The sequence below is a fragment of the Strongylocentrotus purpuratus genome, unplaced genomic scaffold (genome assembly GCF_000002235.5).
Source record: "Strongylocentrotus purpuratus isolate Spur 01 unplaced genomic scaffold, Spur_5.0 spur5_scaffold_20, whole genome shotgun sequence".
Lineage (NCBI taxonomy): Eukaryota > Metazoa > Echinodermata > Echinoidea > Camarodonta > Strongylocentrotidae > Strongylocentrotus > Strongylocentrotus purpuratus.
In genome coordinates, this window is record NW_022145606.1 from 16,543,655 (window position 1) to 16,559,646 (window position 15,992).

A 15,992-nucleotide genomic window follows, 5' to 3' on the forward strand; every position below is an offset into this window, starting at 1 on the left:
CTGTATGGAGCGAATACAAAAGAAAAGTTTGCTCTAAAGGAAAAAACATAAAATGCTGTGGCAGGATATCACGCCAGAGATTTGCCTTCGAAAATTGCCCGTCCATAATGCGTTTTAAATCATAATAATTCCATAGCTCTTTTTAAAAGTGGAATGAATAGAAAAAAGAGTCTAGGAACTATATCGAGATTATAAAACATGTGTGTCATGAAGATGTAAACAAAAAGCGTAGCTTGATGGCGATAAAGTTGAGCAGCAAATGGAAATGCCATACAAAACATTAAGCAGTTCATGGTGATAATTTATCATTCGACTTCTACTTTGCGCTATATGTACTAAATGATCGCAAAACGGGCAGGGACACAAATACAAACATCGAGTTCTGCTCTAACATTCGAATCATTTATTCGTAGATTTGTATAATTAAGTGGCGAAAGTGAAATTTTGAAATCATACTGCACAGATAAAAAAACATACCAAACATGTTTTGATTCTTAATCAAAAAAAAAACAAAAACAAAAACAAAAAACAAAACACGCAAATTTTAAAACATCTTTTTAAAAGGAGGGAGGCGCTTGAGCCCAGTGGTAGAGCAGAGCAGCTCGTAACCGGGAGCTCCCTGGTTAGAAACCAAGTCGATATGCTAGTGCCCTTTGGTAAGGCATAACTCAACATTACATTTCGTTCGGAGAGGTCTTAAAGCCGCCGGTCCCCTGTTTGCCTAATTCAGAGCATATGCTTCATGTAGCAGTCAGGTAAAAAAAAAAAAAAGCAAACGGTACAGGAAACTACCTTTTATGGATAGGCCTAAATTGAGGTTTGACTTAACTAGGGAGAAGAAGGATAACATCAAACAAAAGATCTACTCATGATGACGCTCTTTTCATTTCACCTCGCTTTAAGATAAAGTAGAGTTCTATGGAACGAATACAAAAGAAAAGTTCGAATGCTGTGGCAGGATTTCACGCGGCCGAGCAAGGCTATTGTTTGATCGCTATAATTGTCCGACTTGCTATAGATTCTTGTTTAGGTACACTATTAACTCTTATCGTGCCACAGGGCTAATCCCCACTGTGCCAGGTTGTTTTGGAGATAATCTGATTAACGCGATGGTTCTATGAATGGCGAGTGCAAAACACACAGCACAGCCCAATGAGCATGAACAAGAACTGCTACTATGAATGCGCCCTTGCACGCACATGGCACTCAATAGGTAGCGTGCGTGCAGCCTCATGGCAGGCTATGGGTTAAGGCTGCGTATTATGTGTGTGTGTGTGTGTGTGTGTGTGAGGGAGGGGGGCGGCGAAGTGAACGGCCGGACGTAAATGGCAGAGGCCCATCAGGAGGGCTCCGCTCGCTAGTTATAAGGACCGCTATTCATTGGACAACTATTCATGAAGACCGCTATTTGTAATTTTAGAACATGGTCATTATGCATAAGGGTCATGAATTCGTAATACGATATCCCCCTCCCCAAAACTAAATAAATAAATAGAAAACTAATGATGCAATAACAAATAATGCCCGGTAATTGGTGATAGCCGCCTATGAGCGGAACAATGGGCGCACCAACTATTAGCTGCTCAAAGAGCTGTTTTTTGTCATTGCGTTGCAATAACAATGTCCTTGTAAAAGTTACATGTACTATAATATCCGTATGCTATATAACACCCAATGTGAACATGACGTGTTCAGGCCTTATAACTAAATACAGTGCACCAATGCAGTGCACGTTAAAACAAGAGACTTTACTAGCGCTAGCTAACAAATATGAAACGTCAAAACCTCACGAGCAATTGATGACAACAAATTGTTACGTCAAATGCCACCACCAATACAGTTTCTTTGCGAAGAAATATTCAATCAAATTTCATGTTTGGAACATATATAGGCGATTTCGAATGGTTCGAGGTGAAAATAACGAATATCGTGTCCGATAAACACTCCTTCTTTCTTCAAGGTCCCATACGATTCAAAAATAATTTACAATGTTTATTTGCAAATAATAATCTCTCTGGGAGTATATCGATTTCCCCGATAATGCAGATATTCGTTTTTTTTCGTAAAATTAGTTTTATAATTTTGCAGGGAGACAGTGTTCCTTATGATTCGAGCAGAATTTTGGTGAGTGCATTTCGAAAAAGAGCGTCTTCCATCTACCGAAACGTTTTGATAATGCAGGCTCCCGACAATACGATTATCATTTCTGTAATATCTTTAATTTGCAGATGTTTGTTCGTTTCGTATGACATATTTATAAACGCCCTATAATCTTATTTCAAGCAGAATCTTACAATGTCTTTGATTATAAGTATCATTTTGAAATCACGGTGTTAAAATACAATAGCTGATTTTGCGAAGATTTAGAGAACCTACGTTTCTATTCTTTAAATCGATCTTGCATGAGAATGAACAGATTGATGATATAGATATATGACCTATTTTGATCGGATGACAGAACAAAATAATGCAATATGAAACAATAATGTGCCAAAACATACAGAAAGAATACAATTATACATATCGTTTCTGTTTTGTTCGTGAACAAATTAATATAATTGAAGTATTGAACATATTGATGAACAGAAATGAACAATCATGCCAACGTCAATGCCTAAAACACTTCGATGTTGGGAGGGAAATTAACAATCAGAATAAGAATCTAAATCAATGTCTTAATGAAACAAATCAGTAGCCAAAGTGAAAATTTTAGAGTCAAATCTTTCAAGACGAGAGCGGACACACACGCAGGGATTACATGAATAACTAATGCGTTGGAACGGGCGCGAAAGCTTTTCAAAGTTAAGCTCCCATTCACAAATTCACAATTCACAAAGAGCGCTTCGCCGTTAAGCGCCCCCCCCCCCCCCACTGAGTGTTATGTAGGGTACGCATATGCATGTTCCCTCCTTTTGAAAACAGCCCCCTAAGTCCGGTGTGTAAAGTCAATACGGGCCGGACTTGTGTGTACTAGACGAGCCGGACTTTGGTGCGTGAAAAGTACCCCTTTATAACAATAAGTCTCCAAACAATAGCCAGATTTGAAATTCATATTGTGAGCATGTGCTTAAATAGTTATATCGGGATTTCCTGGTTATATTGAAGACGTGGGCTAATATTGTGTACATGTGTGCCCAGTATTTCTCCCTGATTGTTCGACCAACATTAAATTGCTATTGTCCAGCTGACTTTTCAATAGGCTTTTCTACCCTCGGCGCTGAAGGGCAGTGGCGGATCCATGGGGGGGGGGGGGGGGTTTATTTTTTACATTTTCTGGGGTTTGCCCCCCCCCCCTGGCGCTCAAGGGGGGGGGGGGGGTGCAAATTTTAAAATTTTCGAGGGCCAACAAAAAAAATGTGCTCACTACCCCCCCCCCCCCCTTCCCCCCCCCCCCCCCCCCCCCCCCACCACTGAGCGACTTTTCGGCCGGCGCGATTTTCAAATTTTCGGGAGCAAAAAAAAAAAATTGTGCTCACTACCCCCTCCCCCCCTCCCTCCCCTCCCCCCCCCCCCCAACTAATCCGCGCCTGCTAAAGGGATTGCGGAAAATTTAAACACTATTTGTGTTTCGTGATGACCCAGTAGAAGAAGAATAAGGGCTAGCCCCCCCCCCCCACCCCTAAAGAAAAAATGGCCCAAAACAACGCAATCATTATAAATTCCGTCTACTACTTGATACCAACACCAACGAATTGCCATGGCTTGTGTTATTTGTTTTAGAACGCACTACGCTCTTTCGATACCACGTGGCCCCAATTAAGCACAATATATACGTATTTCAGTTCTTCTCAACAATGACCTAGATCTAAAACTGGCCGCGGCTGTAACTCCCCCCCCCCCCCCTTCTTCGTAAAGAAATATTCGTTAAAATTCTTTGGAACAGAATAATAAACTAATTTCTTCTTGAGATATGTTCGAGGTGAAATTTGAAACATTATTTCCTGGTAACGCTCTTCTTTTTTGATGCATGTTCTATTCTTACGATTTAGGCATAATTTACTATGTTGATTTGCAATTGATAATCTCCCTGGGAGTTTTGCGATATCCCCGATGATACGGATACAGTGTATTTAATTTTGTTCGTAACATTAGTGTTTTGCAAAGAAAGAACATTCTGAAAATGAGCGTCTTCCTTCTAACGAAACATATTGATGATGTTCCCGACAATACGGATATCATATGCATAAACAAAAATCGTAATACAGATAAAACGCTTTTTAAATCAAATTCAAGGAGAAACTACGACATTCTTGATTAAGTATCATTTTCAACATCAAGGATTTAAAAATACGTTATCTAATTTTAAGAAGATTCAAAGGATCTATGTATTGAAATAACAGACTGATGATATAATTATATGATTTATAATGATCATACGACAGAACTGTTTACAAGATGCAACGAAAATTAAAGAAAACAAAACATGCGATAACATCGCTAGAGGAAATATACACAATTTTAATGTAATATGAATCAAATAAAGTGTCAAAACATGCACGAGGAAAACAATGTCAGAGAGAGTGGGGTAAGTATAAAATAAAGTTGTTTTTGTCGTAAACCAATCAATTTGTATTAAAATTAATATACTGAACACAATCATGAACAGAACAGGAGGAGATGAAATAATGAACAATCATGCCAACGTTAACGCCTACAGAACTCCGATGTTGAGAGGAAAATAAACAATCAGAACAAACATTGTAACCAATGTCATGTACGTAAAATAATATTAAAACAAATCAGTAGCCAAAGTAATGCTTTACAGAGTCAAATCTCGCAAGACGAGAGCGACACACAAGCAGGCACTATACATGAATAACTAATGCGCCGGACCGGGCGCGAAAGGGCGCGAAAGCTATTCAAAGTTTAAGCTCCCATTCACAAGTGTCAAGTGCTTCACCGGGGCGCGCCCCGGCGGGGTAATTTCGTAACAATGAGACTCCAAACAATAGCCAGATTTTAATGAGCTGGGAACCATCTGAAGTCCTCTCGTATCCGACGCAAAAAGGCGCAAATGGGCGCAATAAGGCGCCTCCTTTGTTCTCATATCCTGCTCTGCGCCCCGACGCGTCGCGGCACAGTCGCAACTTTGGAAGGCTCCCCTAAGGTAAATGGGATAAAGAAAAAGAGAGAGAGACATAGATCCCGTTCTCATTCACTTCATTGGAGCGGTCTAACCAAGACCCGTTCCTCAGGAGCAGTTCTTAAGTGAGTGAGAACGGTTAAAGTGGTCCAGGAAGTGGACTTATGGACCGCTCCAGAAGACCACCTCAGGAGGTGGTCTTGAGGAACAGGTCTTATTAAGAGCGGTTTGGACCGCTCTAACATGCAATGTGAACGGAAGCGTACTTTGAGCGGAAGTGAGCTAGTGACGTTCCGTGCGAAACATGTAGTACGGTACATAAGGTTTGTATTCCGCGCGCGAAAAAATTGACCTGCTGACCTAAGCTGCCATAGCAACAAGACCACTTTGACTCGTGGAGCGGTGTGAGCCATAAAAAACTGCTCGGAGTGTGAACGCTCGCAAACCGTTCCTCAAGACCCGTTCCTCTGGAACGGTCTAACTAAGACCACTTTCAAAGTGAGTGAGAACGGGGTCATAGAGAGACATACAGAACAGACAGACAGAGGCAGAGAGGGCAATCATGAACTGTAGAGGGATGAAGGAAGAGCATAAACCAAAGGGGGGGGGAGAGTTTAACAAACAACAAGAGAAATAGACAGAATAAAATGCTGCCACCCAATTGTCTCATTTACTATCATTTTATTATCAATAAAAAAATAATAGTAAATTACTTACATCAACAGCGTCTTTGACGGTGAGTCCTTCAAAGTTCTCAAACTTGGTATGGGGGCTGGTCTTTCCTTTGTATCCATTGCCTTGCCTTGCTTCTCCCTATTCAGAGAGGTCATAGAAAATACATATATGCTTGTTAGTAAGCAACCAGATGGCCGACGGCTTTAGGTCCTCTCCGAGGGACCTGGTGATGAGGATTAATGCTTTACCAAAGGGCACTAGCACATCGACTTGGTTTCGAGCCCGGGTTACCGGATTACGAGACCACTGCTCTACCGACTGAGCTATCGCACCTCCTCAATGACTGCTACTGCTTCTGATGTTGATGTTGATGATGATGATTATGATTATGATTATGATAATATAGATATATCGACTGCTATCAGAGTCCTAGCTGTTTTCAGGGGTCATGGCAGAATGCAACGTCACCGAGAGCCAGTATAAAAACAGCCAGGCCTCGAATATTAAAGCAGTCGATATGTCTTTTATACACCGAATTGACACAAAAATCTACCAAGAATTCTTACCTTATCCTTCTCTTGAGTAAAGATTGGTTAAAACATCACAGAAAATCTGAGACACTGTCTGTTAATCTTCGCTGGAAAGATGACTGAATGTTACAATCATTTGGAAATCACAGACAAAAAGCACTGTATGGTATCCACACTCCCACAAAGTAAGTATTAACACGTAAACCAATGGGTATTGTATCAAAATTATACTCTTTTTTTCGTACCCAGGATCTTTCTGAATCTCACTCATGAACTGTTTGCTTCTTTACTGCAATGGCTAAAATCACAACTCCCATTTCGACCAATCAGATGGCTATAGTTCTAAAGAGAGGTATATGATGATGATGATGATGATGATAATGATAATGAGGAAGATGATGGTAATAATGATAATGATAATGATAATGATAATGAGGATGATGATGGTAATAATGATAATGATAATGATAATGATAATGAGGATGATGATGGTAATAATGATAATGATAATGATAATGATGAGGATGATGATAATAATGGTGATGATGGTGATAATGATGAGGATGATGATGATGATGATAATGATGACGATGATAATGATTATAATAATGATGAGGATAATGAGGATAATGGAATTAATGTGAAAAAGTTATCTTCATTTTAATAAAAAATAACTCACTCTTCCTGACAAGCACCAATGTACGTTTCTTAGGTCAAAGGTTAAAAAAGAAACTCACATCTAAAAGTTGGAGTAGTGTTCCACATTCTTGGTCAGCAGCGAGTCCATCGGCTAACACACGATTGGATCCGTTCAACTGGTCATCCGTCATTACCACTTCCAAATCCTGTGGGTTAATATAAACAGGGGGTGTTTCACAAAGATCCTAAGTTGAACTTATCTCTAAGTTGGGCTCAACAATTATGGAAAACAGATAGCATCTTTGAAAATATTTTGTAATGTTATTTTAAAAGGCATAAAAAGTTGATTCAAATCATTCATATTTTCTATTATCAAGGAGATGTCATGTTCTTCATTTGAAGTGTATGAAAAGCCTAAAATACTTTTTCTTTTGAATATATTTCATTTTAAGGCTACAAATGGCTCTCCATAATGTTTAAGTCCAACTTAGAGTTAAGTTTGACTTAGGATCTTTGTGAAACACCCTCTAGACATTCCTAGTAAGGATTGATGAAACTTTTTTCATGACATCTTCATGGAATAGTGAAGTGGTACAACTAAATTAATGTATTTTAGTTTCGAATAAAACAAATCTTGGATATTGAAAATACAGGTAGATGTTGTTTCCTATAGAGCATTACGTGTAGGCAGGGTGCTTTTATGAATTAAACCACTTACTACTGACTTCTCTATTACCAATAGGTTTAATACATGGATGACTTGGTTCTCGCATGCAATGGATTAAAGCCTGTCTGTACTAGTTTGGCCATGGGGTATTTTTCCTCCCTGCAAGGTCACCGACAGGTGGTTATCTCATCAAATCAGCTCTCAATTAACATAAGAAAAAGGGGATCATGGGGGAACAACAGGCATCAATTAGACATTGTTTGCTTTATAGAGGGCGCAAGCAAGTAGTGCAGTGGGGCTTTAATCAGTCATCTCTCACAGTAAAGCTGACAATTACTTACCGTTAGATCATTCAGGAGGAAGTAGGCGTTGTCATCAATTTTCATCATCTCCTCCATCCATGTCTTGGTTTCGTTGGTAACCTCCGTATCCAGGGCTTCCTGTATCTTCTCCTCTGCTGGGGTCAGCTCACGTGGTTGATACACCCAGGGCTCCTCCTCCTCCTCCTCTTCTTCAATGCATTCACCATCATCATCCTCCTCACAACTCCAATCGCATTCCTCCTCATCCTCCTCCTCCTCGTGTTCTTCCCTTTCATGTTCTCTCCCCTCAAGATATCCTAAGTTCTTCATTTCATTTTCTTTTTTATCATCTTCTTCTCTCTCCATATCTTCATCTTCTTTTCTATTATGTTCTCCTCTGCCCTTCCCTTCATCTTCTTTTCTATCATCATCTTCAATCTCATTCTCTTTGTTTTCCTCCTTGTCCTCTTGAATGACTGTTCCATCATCTTCATCCTCATCTTGAGCATTCTTCCCATCATCCTGGTTACTTTCATCCTCAGTTTTCTGCTCCTCCTGAGCTTGTTCTGTTTGGGATTGGTCAGGGTCTGTTTGTTGTTCCTCAGAATACTTTGTTGGGTCGGAGGAAGTCTCCCCACACCCCTCCCCAGGCAAGCAAAACTCATCTTTTGTTTTATCGTCATGGTTACTGTCATCTGGGTTGGTTTCATCTTCAGCCTCCTCCATCGCTGTATTTTCAGACAATTCCTCTTCATCAGCATCTTCATCGGAAGGGTAATATTCTCTGTCACCAATGATTTCCTCATCTTCATCTTCGTTGCCATGGTAATCAGGCTGATCAGCAGCATCATCCTCATCATCATCATCATCACCGTCATCCTGATCATCTGCTTCTAGTGACCCTGGAGCGCCTGCCTCGAACCCTGGAGGGTTCACCCAATCAAAATACTCCTTCTGATCCAAACCTTTCATCGGGTCGTAATCCTTGTCATCCAGCATCCTCCCTTCCGTGTCACTAGGAAACACCATCTCCTTCCCGTCCTTTCCTACCGCCTCCGGGTCAAAGTTCTCCCTCTTCCCGTTTCCTTGGGGGTCATCCATCAACGTCCCTTGGGTCAAACCCTGCATCATCTTCTTCAGCTGCTCCCGAGGGAGCGCTTTGTCCACGTCGCTGCTGGACATCATCTTCTCAATGGCGACCTTGATCGTCTCTTTGGCTTCGCTTGACTTGGGATCCTTAGCCAGCTGAAGCAGAAGCTTCTCGCTCTCCTCCTCGCTCGACCCCATCAAGCTCTTCATCACCTTCTTCATCCCGTTTAAAATCTTACTCCTCATCTCTCCCGCCCCTCCTCCGGCTCCGCCCCCGCCGTCGCTCTGAGCAAACTCCGCCTCCCCGTTGTCTTGGTGACGAGGTTGCCCGGGAGATGCTTCTCCTCCGTTGTGGTTCAGATCCCTAGAGTACTTGGCAGAGTTCTTCTCCATCTCGTGACCGATCGCCTCCTTAAGGAGAGCTTCTTCACCTTCCTTGAGGTTGACTTCGTTTGGATCGATCGGCTCGGCTCCGAGATAATCCGGCCCGGTCTCATCCTCCACATCAATGTCCTTATCAGGGTTCAGGAACTAAGAGAAGACATCGGAAAACAATTATTACTTTCATATATATTATGGAGGGTGTTTTACAAATACTAAGATCAATTTCTTTCAATCTTTCTTACATTATATATTTCTTCTCCTTTTTCACACGGCTCACTGCATTAAAGTCGTATTCATCTGTCCATGGGGGTGTTTCACAAAGACTAAGATCGACTCTAAGTTGGACTTAATTATGGCAGGCCGTTCATGCCACTGCTTGCTCTTACCATAATACTGGCATTGGTCTCTGGAGGGACGTATAAATCGTGGTCACAAATCTACAGAATGTTTATTTTTTGATAGTTCATTAACTCTTTATGCGCCACTTAAAAAACCCCCCTGTGCCACATTCTTTTAGGGTCACACATTTCGAGGGAATCTTTATTGACTCTGCTGAATCAAGAGGCTATAACTCTTCACTGGATGATCATGATGAAAAATATTGTGCAGCAAAGTTGTAGACCGGAAAACGTGCTTTTCGATGAACCGTCATTTGTTATATTTTGAATTATCATTTTTATAATAATCATAATTATATAATGTTTAATTTTTCTTATTTACGGCAGTTTTTTATCCCTCTAGAATTTCTTATTTAGCAATGATAAGACATCTTCAAATCGAATCTATTAGAAAGGTGGACTTCTTACCTTTCTTTACATACCTTGCTCAAGTATTCTAACAATTCAGAAGGTTAGTATTTAGGTTGTTGAAGAAAAGAAGTTCAATAGGGAGAGACTTGAAAGTACCCCGCTCAGCCACCCTTGACAATGGGCTAATCTGCCCATTGAAATCCCTATTACCCCAGGTTATTGTCAATGTCCGGTTTAGCGGGGCATGAAAAGGGACGTCGTGGGGATGTTTTTCTTTGTTGTGCCATGATAAGTCAATAAGAAATAAGAGAATGTTATTGATTTTGCCCACTGGTATGAGCATGTAAAAATGGTATAGGCATAATATATTATATGTGATATACATGACATAATCAGCATCTTATTGAAATGTCTCATTATGAATGTTCACCGCATCTGTTCTCTCACCTTCTTTACCCCTCAATAAAATTGATTTCAAGTACATTTATCACAGCCATAGATATACAAAGAAAGAATGAATCAATCTTAAAATATAAACTATATTGCATTGTTTTCCATTTACTTTATTGTGAGAGAGCTTATTATCAGAAATGATTGACGAGTGGAGTATGCAATGAATAAAATATGGAGAACGGACGTGAGAGACATTATGAGAGAGAAATAGTGATATGAAATGAAAGGACTTTACTGTGAATAAAGATTATAAGAGAAAGAGATAAAGATGACGGCAAGACAGGATACATATTGATACGAAAATAACAATAATAATGAGATAGAGATGACGGAAAGAAAGAGAGTAAACACTGATAGCATAAGAATGAATAAAGATAATAAGAGAAAGATATAGAGATGACGGCAAGACATAGGGTACATATAGATAGGAAAATGATAATAATAATAAGATAGAGATGACGGAAAGAAAGAGAGTAAACACTGATAGCATAAGAATGAATAAAGATAATAAGAGAAAGATATAGAGATGACGGCAAGACATAGGGTACATATAGATAGGAAAATGATAATAATAAAAAGATAGAGATGACGGAAAGAAAGAGAGTAAACACTGATAGCACAAGAATGAATAAAGATAATAAGAGAAATATATAGAGATGACGGCAAGACATAGGATACATATTGATAGGAAAATAATAATAATAATAAGATAGAGATGACGGCAAGAAAGAGAGTAAACACTGATAGCATAAGAATGAATAAAGATAATAAGAGAAAGATATACAGATGACGGCAAGACATAGGGTACATATAGATAGGAAAATGATAATAATAATAAGATAGAGATGACGGCAAGAAAGAGAGTAAACACTGATAGCATAAGAATGAATAAAGATAATAAGAGAAAGATATAGAGATGACGGCAAGACATAGGGTACATAATTATAGATAGGAAAATGATAATAATAATAAGATAGAGATGACGGAAAGAAAGAGAGTAAACACTGATAGCATAAGAATGAATAAAGATAATAAGAGAAAGATATAGAGATGACGGCAAGACATAGGGTACATATAGATAGGAAAATGATAATAATAATGAGATAGAGATGACGGCAAGAAAGAGAGTATTACACTCATAGCATAATAATGAATAAAGATAATAAGAAAAAGATATACAGATGACGGCAAGACATAGGGTACATATAGATAGGAAAATGATAATAATAATAAGATAGAGATGACGGAAAGAAAGAGAGTAAACACTGATAGCATAAGAATGAATAAAGATAATAAAAGAAAGATATAAAGATGACGGCAAGACAGGATACATCTTTCTTTCATTAGTTTTATTCATTCTTATTCTATCACTGTCTACTCTCTTTCTTGCTGTCATCTCTAGCTCTTTCATTAATTTTTATTCATTCTTATTCTATCAGTCTACTCTCTTTCTTGCTGTCATCTCTATCTCTTTCTTTCATTATTTTTATTCATTCTTATTCTATCACTGTCTACTCTCTTTCTTGCTGTCATCTCTATCTCCTTCTTTCATTTTTTTTATTCATTCTTATTCTATCAGTCTACTCTCTTTCTTGCTGTCATCTCTAGCTCTTTCATTAATTTTTATTCATTCTTATTCTATCAGTCTACTCTCAGGGAACACTTTTATCACTAGAGTCTTCGTCACTGCTCGATTCGTCGGAATCAGAGTCCATGCTCCATGCTTCCATAGTAACAAGATCTCGAGCCTCCTCTACACTAAACACACGTTGACGTTTTCCAGCAGGTGCCATCGTAACATCAGTAAAAAAAATCCAAAGAAAACCGCTAAATACACGGTAATTTCGAATGTAACACTATGAAGAAAAACAGTTTACCGGAAAGTGTGCGATGTATACAATGTAAACAATAGTAAACGCAACGCGTGGCTACACACTGCGAGCGGTATTATGAATGTCTAATTGACTCGTATACATCTGTGCAAAAATGCGAAGTTGGCACGCCTACGTCCGTGCAAATCGGCGAACAAAGCAAACAAAGAGTTAATTGAAGGAAAAAATATTATCTAATGATCGTAATTGAGAGACCAATAGCAAGAGCAACCAGTGGCATGAATTGCCTGTCATAGTTAAGTCCAAGTCTTTGTGAAACACCCCCATGGCGGATGAATGTAATTTTAATGCAGCGAGCCATTTATAAAATGAGAAGAAATGTATAATCTAGGAAGATTGAAAGAATAATTAGAGACGAAACATACATAAATATCAAAGGCTGAAAAGATTTAACTTCTTTTAAAACAACAAAAATAAATATGTCAAACAAAAACACCTGGTTATTGTTGTTTACCATGAAAAGTATGTGAGAGAAGGCATGCAGCATTTTAAACATACAAAGCAAATTTCCTTGACATTTTTGTAGAATTCATTACTAAAATAAATGCTTCAAGCATATTTCGCAAATAGAGAGTTGTGTTAAATACATTTACATGATCTAATTAAAATAATGATGAGATAAAACTTAAACGTCTTAAGCAATGAACAATTTCAATGTTACCATACACACAAAGAAAGAATTTTGAAAGTAAAATCTGAACTTTATTTGTTCCTATTTTTGAAAAAAAATTCAATTATTGTGATTCTGAGTAATATCAACAGGAAAACAAATTATCAATAAATTAGCACAAATATCTACAAATGTAAATAAAACCTTGAAGTCTTCCTCCACCCTCTCTGTGTTGCTATTACCTTCAACATCAGTCAAAAAGTTAGGATTGGCTTTCTTTAGGAAGTTGCATAATTGATCTGCTTTAATGCTTGGATCATAAACAAAAGTTTTGCCAGGAAATTCTATCGCATTTAATTGCAACATGTAGTCTTTTCTGAATATTCAAATAAATTTGCAGGAAGGATAAGGAGAGAAAGGACTTACGGCTTTTCTTTTATATGGCCCGGCCTTTCTTCCTTGGTCAAGCTCCCTCCACTAATTGGCACTGATATAAAAGAGAGACTTGGAAAAAGACTTAAAGGCATGTTATTCAGTGATCTCACAAGATTTTACATACTTTTCTTTCAAACTCTTTCCTTATAGTTTTCCTCACATATCCTACTATGTTCAAAAATATACTTTGTCCCAAGTGGCACTATGTAAGGATAAAGACTAGTACATAATTGTGTCTGTTTGGAGCAAGAAAAGCGTTAACTACTTAAATGTTCTGGAGAGAGGTGAAACATAATTTGTGAGCGTTATCATTGTTATCATGCAATTAGTGTGGAAGAACATCAGAGAGAAAATTATCCCTGAAAACTGAAAAATATGGCTCTTCAAATGCCTTCATATTCTAAATATGACAAGTAACAGCTTAAAAATAAGGCCCGATTTTTATGCCGCATGTTTGTGTAGTCCCATATACATCTTTCTGTGTACAGTTACTTTACCAAGACTGGGCCAATTTTTTTATAATTTTGAAGACTCCAGAACCTTGCAGTTTGCACCAATACTTATATGCTAGATGGTCCCCCTTTTCTGATCGATTCCACAATGTTTCTTTCACAATGCAATCACATGACTAGAACTTAACTTTATCTTTAATTGATATACTTAACACAAAGTTAAAGCCCTTCTAGATCCAAAAAGACAATGTATGTATTACTACAGATCCATTAATAATTATCTTTGTTGTGTATACCTTTCTGTCTCTCCCCTCATCCTTCCCTATCTTGCACTCTTCCTCTCTCTTTCTTTCTCTCTCCCTCTCTCTCTTTCTCCCTCTCGCTCTCTCTCTCTCTCTCTCTCTCTCTCTCTCTCTCCTTCCCACATTGTTGCATCATTGCTTATTCATCACATCACTCTTCTTCCAATTTCCCCCAACCCTCTACCCGTCTCCCACGATCTGTCAGTAAACATTATATTCTTCTTGTGTCCACATTACGCAAACCAACTGCCCTTTAAAATCCTTTCAGTCTTAACAAACTGTGAGCATATCTTAAAGATAGTATGTCCCTTTTGCAGCCAACATCAAATTCTGTAGAACTTTGCAGGCATTATGAATATATCAGGTTTGGGTTATCTGTGAAATTTAAACGTTAGCAGTGTCCTAATATTCAAATTATGCAAGGAAACCAGTTGACTTGCTAGACTTCACTGTCAGACACTATTGAGTGACTGACTGGCTTCTTTTCTTCTTTGATAATTACATACATAAAATGAGCTGTTAAAGAGTATGAGCATCAATAGCCCACTTCTTGTAATGGTCAAAATTAAATTGATTGAATCTTTGCGCAGCATAAAACATACCACCATTCGGTACAATGGTCTGAAAATCAGACTATTACTTACTGGCTCAATAGCTCTTAAGTCGATTCGACAACTAATAGTCGTTATTTTTCCACTTAAAGACATTTTCAAGCCCCCCCCCCCCTTTTTAGGAAAGTTCTAAATTAGTATTATCTTTCAAATGCCGTTGGAATTTAACCTTTTCATTTTTTTGGCCTGCAAATGGGACATAGTACCTTTAACCCATGACCCCCCAAAGATTCACTTGCAACAGACCAAATCCTTGTTGAAATATATTCTCCTTTTCTGTTTATTTTTTTTGCCAAGAATATAAAAAAGTTTCACATTTTACAACCTAACAGCACATTTCACGATCCAACAACACATTTCAAAATGCGTTTATAACGAGTAGAACTAAAAGAGCATAACATTTTAACATAACATGGGCTGCTATTCTGGGCCATGTGCCTTGTACAACATATGACATAAACCATATTTTTAGCCAAATATTTGAGTGATCTTTACTTCTATTTTGCATAATTATGAATGTTTTAGCTTTAAACACAAGAATGAAAGTGAGTTTTTTATTTTTTATTTGTAATGATTATGTATGTGAACTAGGCCTACATGTACTTCCTAAGTTTCTTTCTTTTATTCTTTAATCAATGATCCTATTTTATGACCAATTTCATTTAGTAAACAGTAAACACTGTGCAATCAGTCCATAGACTGCTACTGCAACCTACCAAACCAAACTTGGCAATGAATATTCATTTATTTCACCACCAAAAAAAAAATCAAACCAAATTTACTACAGGGGTTATTTCTGGTATCACAAATATTATTAAAAAGTTACATCAAGTTATTTCTTTTTCATTTGAGATAGAAAGAAAGAAGAAAAACAAAATTAATATGGAACACATCCCCCATATTAGCCATATACAGTGTAAGTATTAACTTTTTGAAAACAATATTTTGTATAAACTCACAGACGGCAAGATGGCAAGATGATTCATTACTTTGAAAGTTAAAGCAAATACTTAAAAAAAAAAAGATTTTTGTTGGAAGTTGAAACACAACCTACACACAAAATGAAGATTTTACTGAAACATCTGCAAATATTTCTTCTAAAGTTGACAGAAAAAAATC

At 38.0% G+C, this 15,992-nt stretch overlaps 1 protein-coding gene across 3 annotated transcripts in view; it reads right to left on the minus strand.

Moving 5' to 3' along the window:
• LOC100888014 (prolyl 3-hydroxylase 1) overlaps positions 1-15,992 on the minus strand; it is a 56,586-nt gene that overhangs the window by 7,276 nt on the left and 33,318 nt on the right. For all 3 annotated transcript variants that reach the window (XM_030992876.1, XM_030992875.1, XM_030992874.1), the window contains exons 6-8: positions 7,936-9,516; positions 7,026-7,133; positions 5,801-5,896 (exon numbers count right to left, since the gene is read on the minus strand). In XM_030992876.1, the coding sequence (XP_030848736.1) occupies positions 5,801-5,896; positions 7,026-7,133; positions 7,936-9,516 (1,785 nt within the window). The remainder of the gene's footprint in view (positions 1-5,800; positions 5,897-7,025; positions 7,134-7,935; positions 9,517-15,992) is intronic.